Source organism: Megalops cyprinoides, chromosome 2 (assembly GCF_013368585.1).
Source record: "Megalops cyprinoides isolate fMegCyp1 chromosome 2, fMegCyp1.pri, whole genome shotgun sequence".
Classification (NCBI taxonomy): Eukaryota; Metazoa; Chordata; class Actinopteri; order Elopiformes; family Megalopidae; genus Megalops; species Megalops cyprinoides.
Genome location: NC_050584.1, coordinates 36669406 through 36677414, shown reverse-complemented (window position 1 = coordinate 36677414; position 8009 = coordinate 36669406). Strand labels below are relative to the sequence as shown.

General features: G+C 37.7%; 1 protein-coding gene across 1 annotated transcript; it reads left to right on the top strand.

The window, feature by feature from the left end:
- Positions 1-770: 770 nt before the first annotated feature.
- On the top strand, positions 771-7683 carry LOC118771049 (hydroxylysine kinase-like). The gene is made up of 4 exons (XM_036518913.1): positions 771-1068; positions 1593-1735; positions 3797-3977; positions 7241-7683. The coding sequence occupies exons 1-4, from the start codon at positions 774-776 to the stop codon at positions 7681-7683; spliced, it is 1062 nt and encodes a 353-aa protein (XP_036374806.1). The 5' UTR covers positions 771-773.
- The last annotated feature ends 326 nt before the right edge of the window (positions 7684-8009 follow it).

Genomic DNA, 8009 nt, shown 5'->3' with positions numbered 1-8009 from the left:
GGGTTGGAGCACCATTGAGCCCTCTAGGGGACTATGCACATAGTTTGAGACCCTGTGAAAAAGGGGATAATGGGCCGAGGCTGCTAGTACAGAAATACAGGGACAAAGGATACAGGAAATATCAGTTGATCTTCGAGGGACAGCAGTGTGGTGTAATATAGCCAGTTATCTTTGCTGTAGCTAAATTTACAATCCAATAATAGGAAGAGTTGTAGCTAAGTAACTACAAAACAAACAACATGACGTCTGCTAAATAAATAAATGTAAATGTAAATGTACGTTCTGGTCTGCTGGCTTCAAAACAATGTCACTGTTGTGAGTTGTCTTAACTTGATCTTATTTTGCTGAGATCAGGTTTGTTGGTAAGTTAGCTTTTTTCTATATTGCTAACGTTTTTTTAACTTAGAGATTTTACTCACAATGCTACAGACAAGTCTGCCTTGACAAAGATTCAATAAGATATGTAAATCCATGTTGTTTAACAGGGAATAAACTAAACAACAAACACCAGCCTGAATAGTGTTGGTAAGTAAAATAAAAAATAAACATCTCTTATCTTGGTTGAAGATAAAAATGACAATTTTAGCAGTTTACTTGATATAATTGACAAAATATTTTTCAGTTGTAAAAAACATTAGTGTTTTGGTAGATCTTAATTTTGCTGAATTTGGAGCAGACAGAATGAAAAAAATCACGATTGATCTAAACTTCAAGGGAGTAAGCAGTACTGACTCAAACCTTATTTTATTTCTCTTCATGTTTGTATAGCTGAAATGTCAGTTAAACCAAAGCTCAGCCATTCCCATGTCTCTGAGCTGGTTGGCCGGCTCTATGGGATGAGCACATCACAGATCCACCCTCTACCCAGCTATTATGACCAGAACTTCTATGTGCTGGTCAATGATGGTAGAGCGTATGTGATGAAGATCATGAACTCTCTGGACAGTCAGAACCTCACACTGTTGGAGCTACAGACTCATGCCATGGCCTTCCTGCACCAGCGGGGCATCCCGGCTCAAACTGCCCTGCCCACACTAACTGGACAGATGATGAGCCTGGAAGATATTGGTATGGATAAGCCCAGTGTGTAACTCTACAGTTAATTACAGATTTTCAGTGTCTGTGGGAATGTAGACCCAACCTTGTTTACATAGTTCAAAGCCCCGTTTGCTATATTAAAGTGTAGTTCCATCACATACTGCTTTGTTCAATGAAAGGTGCTCGACGTTCACTAGGGACAGGTTTCAGATAAATTGCATTGAGGTAATATAAATATGAAAATACTGCTTTACTTTAGACGCTTTCCACTTCTAACTATACTACTCATCCATGTAAGCCACTAGCAAACTGTGGCCACTGCATGTATTTCTGTATCTTCTCTTTTACTGGGAATGAATTAGGGCAGGGCTTTCTCTGAAAGAAATAAAATCTCTTGAAGAGTGAAAGTGTAAACTTGGCATAAAGTGCTGTCATAATTGAACAGATCTAAGATTAAATTGAGGGCCTGCTTATCAAATTAATTACATTTATTCAGACTTGGAGCAAGCTTGTTCTCATAGTAGTATTAATAAAGTGTTCTTGTCTCTTGGCAGACTGTGGATCAGGCTGTCAGAAGTACTTGGTACGATTACTGACCTACTTGCCAGGCACCACCATTGCGAAGGTCCCCTGCTCCCCACAAATTCTGTATCAAGCTGGGAAAATGGCAGCTACAATGGACAAAGCGCTGCTGGAGGTAAGGTCATTAAAGAGAGAAATGATTGGTTCAGCAACAACATTCTTCAATAAATACAAAACCCCTTCCATAAATTGTGCCTCAATAAATTATAGATTTGGAAAACCCATGATTGTGGAGAAAGTTCTTAAATTTTAAGGTGTATTTTCAGTTTACTAATCTCTAAATCATGAAAACCTTAGCTATATGTACATCTGCATTTATTTGCAGTAAGACAGGCCACTTGTTGTTAAGGTTTAAATTTATTTGCAATGAAATATAGTAAGAAACACAATTTCATGCAATAAAGTTATTTTACTTATCATTGTTTTCAAATGCTATTTTATTTGCTACTGTGAGAAATACATAATTAGAAAATCAGTTTCATTACACACAATTGGTGTTTTTTAATATTTCAGACTTAAATCATGCTAATTCACAAAATCCTAATAAGACTTTGCTAACTTGCGTTTTTTTGATGGGACCCAACAACTATATCTTATTGAGGGGGTGGTGTACTTATAAATTGACTGGTGTCGTTCGTCACATTGTAAATTAAGTGCTACCACATAAAGTATACACAGAGTGTAAATAAAGAATGGCATAAGGACTGCATTAAGCATTCAAACATACATAGTGTGTGATGTATGACACACTTTAATACTTCGAATGGTATTATACAGAACTGTGTCACATCCAAGCCTGCTGTGTCACATGACACATATGACATAGCTGGGGTGAGAGGTGTCTCAATGTGAATATTTGAATATGTAAATATTTAATATGTAAATATTTAAATATATATATATGTAAATCTATGTAAAAATGTAAATATATTTAGTTACTCCCACCAGAGTTCTTGTCAGCTCCTAAAATATGATTGTTGTTCTGCGCCCAACAAGAAAGAAAAAATCTTTGAAAGGCAAAGTCTTTCAAAGGCCAGACAGAGCCTGGAGAAAAAGAAATGCCTGTGTTAATATTATGGTATGATATATGTTTTATATCAGTTATACTATTCATTTTATGTGTTATGTATTATTAAAACCATGAGAACAAAAACTATGGTACAGGCACCCTTCTGTTATTGTTCATAATATCACTTTCAGAAAATAGCTATGACACTCAGATGGTTTGTTTAAAATTCAGGATATCTGAGATGTTTGTAAAGTGTCATGCGATGGATGCATGCAAAATCAATATGGCAGCCATATTTGGCAGCCACAAATTACAAAAACATTTCTGATAAATCGACTGAAAGACTTAGAAATATTGCACATGCATTCCCAATGACCACAGATTGAACTAATTTATATTAGCTGGGCCCACTTTGTTGGATTCTCCATTATTTTGAAATAATACCATACTAGTGCAAAACTACATCACACAAACCATCATTGGTATTTGCACACAACTCTTCAAGTAATCCATGGCCTCTCCAACATTAGATTCCATAAATTCAGATTTTTATGTTCAACATAACATTCAAGCCAGTCACCAGTCAATTTGCATTGTTTTCTCATGTAAATGTCATTCAGTATCATGTTTGGTGCATAGATGTTTTAGGCTACTCTGTTGAAGTACAGTATGTTTTGATTTTTTTCTACTTCAATCAAAACTCATAATTTGTAATGTAAATCAAAGGTGCATCTCTTCGCACCAGTCTTGGCACATTTCATGACAAGGCACCAGCTTTGTATAATCACCAGATTAATCTCATTTTGTTATTGAGTGTTTTTTATTTGATTGGTTTTGGCTCTCATAAACATTGCTTGCTGCTATATTTATCATTGTTGTTGCAACCTGTATTTGAAGAGCAGAGCCAGCAGCATAAAATTCATGACATATTCAAGAAATCAAATTACTAATATTTCACAGTGGCCAAAGTGTATTTCCAAGCAAGTAGCTCACAGAAGAGCTGATTAAGTGGTTCCATACAGTCTGGGTTTCTATGTATTTTTCACAATTTCAGGATTCTGTGCATTATTATTCTGATCTATATCTATGCTATGCTTTGGAATTCTCTTTTGTAAATTGTTCTTCACACTCCAGCTTGTTTTTTTTTTTTTTTTTTTTTTTTTACAGATGGAGCACCCGAACTTGTGGGCACTGCAGAGAGAGGACTTCATTTGGAATCCACGTAATTTACCTCTTTTAGAACCCTACCTTCATGTAATGGATGGGGATCCTGTGCAGCAGGTGGTAAAGGAAGTCATTGAGACGTTCAAGAGACAAGTCCTTCCAAATTTGGGCTCCTTCCGCAAATGTGAGTTCCTCCATTACCAAACTCTAATTGCAGAGATTCTAAGCATCTTGTAATTGTACTCTGTATTTTTGTCACACTGAACTCTATTTACTTAAAACTAGAAACAAACAACTGGAAATATATTAATTCTGAAAAATGCCATACTGTGTAGAGGCTGGCATCAACAGATGAAAGTGGGGCTTATACAGATTTCATTAATGTTTTTATTAAATGTTATCCTGCACAACATTGGAGTCTGGTGAAATGGGAGGTGCATTTTCACTAAAATAATCAATTAATTATCTGCGATGGATTATTTCTTAAACATAAGGGAGCTGCGGCAAACACATACCTTTTGCAATCTGGATAGCCAACTCAAGAAGGTAGCTAACATACCAAATATCAATAAATTGTGTCTCTTACAGAAATACTTTTAGTATAAAAACACAGCAACTTACCCACTGGTACAAATCATATTCTCCATATGTCACATTTACAAATATAGTGGTGCTTCTCACAATGTTGATATCAATACAATACCATACAAGTAATATTTTTCACAGATTATCTGCCCCCCCGCATTTTAGAATGTAAATGCTGCTTTGATGCTTCAATTAATCTGCCTCCTTAGTCAATTACTTATCCCGGCAATTAGTCACAATTTGTCTTTCATTTGGGCACCATTAAATGCAAGTGTTCCTTTTTTAGTACAAATACTTTTCATTGAACCTGGTGTTCCCTGAGCTTCCCAGAATGTATTTCTGAGGGAACAAGTGATACTTGCATTTAATTGCAAGTTACAGTTAAGTACGCAACTTGATAAGTTATGTCAACTTCTTCAACTATTGAACTAATCTTGCTGCCATTGTCTGTACCTGTACATTACCTTTTTTATTATCCAGTGACCAGAATGGACCACAGTGCTTTCCATGCCATGATCAAATTTCATTTAACCTTGGCTAACATAGTCTTTGCTTTTGTTTTGTTGTTGCCTTGTTATCCACAGAAGCTCATCTCAAAGACTTTCAGATTACAGTTCTTAAACAAGCATGTGCTGTGTACAGACATTTTATGAACTGGTTATGAAATCTCTTAAGCATTCTACGTGAACGTAAAGTAACATCACTTGGAAAATTCATAAAACGTCTTGGCACAATGCTTCACTGTTATGAGCTGACATGGTCACACATAGAGCACAGTGACAGTGAATCGAAGGGTGCTTTACTGTGGTTTACTCTTGCAACAAAATGACTAGTCCTTAACACAACTGAATTGACTAACAATGTCATGGTGTGAAGTGTTGTGAGACTGGAGACAAGAGAAAGTGCATTTAGTGAAGGTCACATAAATTTACTTAAATTTACTTGCCTGTGGTATATCTAGTCTTAAGTTGGCAAGGTGGGCCTGCCTATAAACAGTCAGTGAAGGCTGTCAAAACTCATGTCCTTGTTTTGATTGTGAACTTAGACTTGTTCCAGAGGAGGTGGCAGCAGGTCATTAGCAGCCTAGGTCAAGTGGTCCTACTAGAGTCTGGTTAGGGTCAGGGGACCTTAGGGTCAGCCGTCCACAGTTTCTGAAACAAAAGTAGTAGAGAACAAGTGGAGATGCCCATACTCTGAGTTTTTTGTTCCTGAGTCTGGCACTTCTCACTCAGAGTACCCAGACTCGGTGCTTTATATAGCCACTCATTACCATGCAATGACAGATACCTGCATGATTGAGAAATTGCCAGCAGCTGTCTTCCTGACTCAGAACTAGACAGCTCCTGCTAGGCATGCTGTGCTGATGGGGCTCTCATTCTACCTTTCTTCTGGGCAGGAGTCATCCATCTGCTAAAGGGACACCCACTCTCCTGCCACAAAGATATCTGTGTTTTTCATGTTGAGAACACACTTTGTACTGTTCTCCTCCACTTATTTAATATTCCTGAAATTGAACTTCACCAAAAATCTAACATTTAATATGTTGTTCTTTACCTGACAGTAGTTTTGCATATTGAGAACCAAGATGCCAGTTTCATACAGGAAAAATCTCAGTTTTCTTCCATGCAATTTACATGTTCTTACATCAACGTGTGACATTCTAATGTCCAAAGCGTGAGCCATGAATGGACTACTTATAATCTCTGTTCAGGCTAAATACACAACATGGCTCTCTGAGTCTGGCTCTCACCAGTTTAGATGGCTTAATGATTCCATCCTTCTCCGCCTCACAGGATGTGTGGTGAAGGGTCTGGCATAAAATGTCTTCTGTGCATCAGTAAAGTGGGAGGTACACATCAGTGGTGATTGAGTTGAGTTGAGCCACCCTATCCCCCACTGTTATTGGAATTAATGATATCAAGATGAATGCAGTTTATACTAAACAATCTGGGACACATTACCTGTCACAAGCCGGGTAAGAACTTGCAAACCTACCCAATGTGTCCTTTCTTTTGTGCAACTTGCACCTGTGTTTTTTCATCCCGCCATCTGAGGTGAATGAGGTACAGATATGATGTATTCAAAGCAGCACTGTCAATGCAGTAATGGTAAGAACAGTAGGAAGAAGAAGATAAATAAGTAGTTGTATTTGGATAATTATGGATAATTGTTATGACTGACCTAAGTGGCCAAGATACCGTTACATTCATGACATAGTTTTTTGTTACTATACATCTTAGTATGCAGGCCAACTTTCAAACCATTGGAGATAAAAAATTTTATTCATGAATAGTCGATGCGGCAAATTGCCAAAGGCTTTTTGAAAAGCAAATATGTAATACATTGTCTCTGAGTCAAAACCGTCTGTGATTAAAAACAAACAAACAGATTTTTAAAGCATGATTTCCCTCTGGTAAATCCTGACTAACTAGAATCTATGATATTTTTCTCCAGGAATAACTTATTCCTGGCGATAGATTTCAATAATTTGTACAAAATGAAGGCCAAAATTAACCAACCTGTAATTCCTCTGTGTCACTATAAGATAAGATCTTAAAAAACAAACAAAATAAAAGAAGAGTAATAAATACTATGTGTTCACTGAGTTCTGTCTGGGGGTGCAATGCACCCCTAAGCACCCCCGGAGCACCAGCCCTGCTTGCAAGTGATTCATAATATTGTAAAGATCACAAGCAAAAGATAAATGTTTTATTTTAAACTTAAATTTGCTCCTTTTTGTGTGGGGCCTGACCATATGGACCCTGAATGGCCACCCACTACTGGTCATTCTTCTAAAGTGAAGCCTTACATGATGTTAATCTGATTTTATTGAAAATTAACAGAGCACCTTCCTTTCTGCAGGCATAATCCATGGGGACTTCAGTGATCTGAATGTTTTAATAGAGCCCAGTGGCCCTGCAGGCTATAAAATCTCTGGCATCTTGGACTTTGGTCACATGAGCAATGGATACTATGTCTTTGAGTTGGCCATCACTATCATGTACATGATGATCGAGAGCCATGATCCCATACAGGTGGGAGGGCCTGTGCTGGCAGGTTGGGAGAGTGTCATTCCTCTGAACGAAGCAGAGCGGAATGCCCTCTACCTGCTGGTGCTGGGCCGCTTCTGCCAGTCCCTGGTTATGGGCCGATATAATGCCACTCTGCAGCCTGAAAATAAGGAGTATTTGATGACCACGGCCAAGAATGGGTCAAGACATCTGATGCATCTGTGGGAGCTGGGCAAAGAGGAAGTGGAGATGAGGTGGATCCAGGGTGCGAGAATGTTCTCAGATATGCGATGATGATGAAAATGATGGTGATGGTGACAGAAAATGAGCAGGAGGTGTTTTGGAGGGGCTTTACAACAACACAACAATGTAATGTACATTCAGTTTTTTCTTGTTATGTTTCAATGAAACTGGTAATTTTACCTGTTTATCCCTAGTCATCAACTCAAATGCTCAAATTTCCTCCTCAAACACAGCAAACATGCTGTCAACTTTATATAAGCGAAAAACACCTGTTATGCACTTGGTTGGTTCATTTAAAATACCACAATATGTTACTAAAGCGTATTCTGTTAGATTGAGAGGGACCATGCAGCTGTACATTCTTACAGGATATTAAT

Coding starts and splice junctions, on each gene's coding strand:
- LOC118771049 (XM_036518913.1), top strand. CDS start 774: ATGTCAGTTAAACCAAAGCTCAGCCATTCCCATGTCTCTGAGCTGGTT. Junction 1,069..1,592: donor GATGAGCCTGGAAGATATTG/GTATGGATAAGC, acceptor GTCTCTTGGCAG/ACTGTGGATCAGGCTGTCAG. Junction 3,978..7,240: donor TTTGGGCTCCTTCCGCAAAT/GTGAGTTCCTCC, acceptor TCCTTTCTGCAG/GCATAATCCATGGGGACTTC.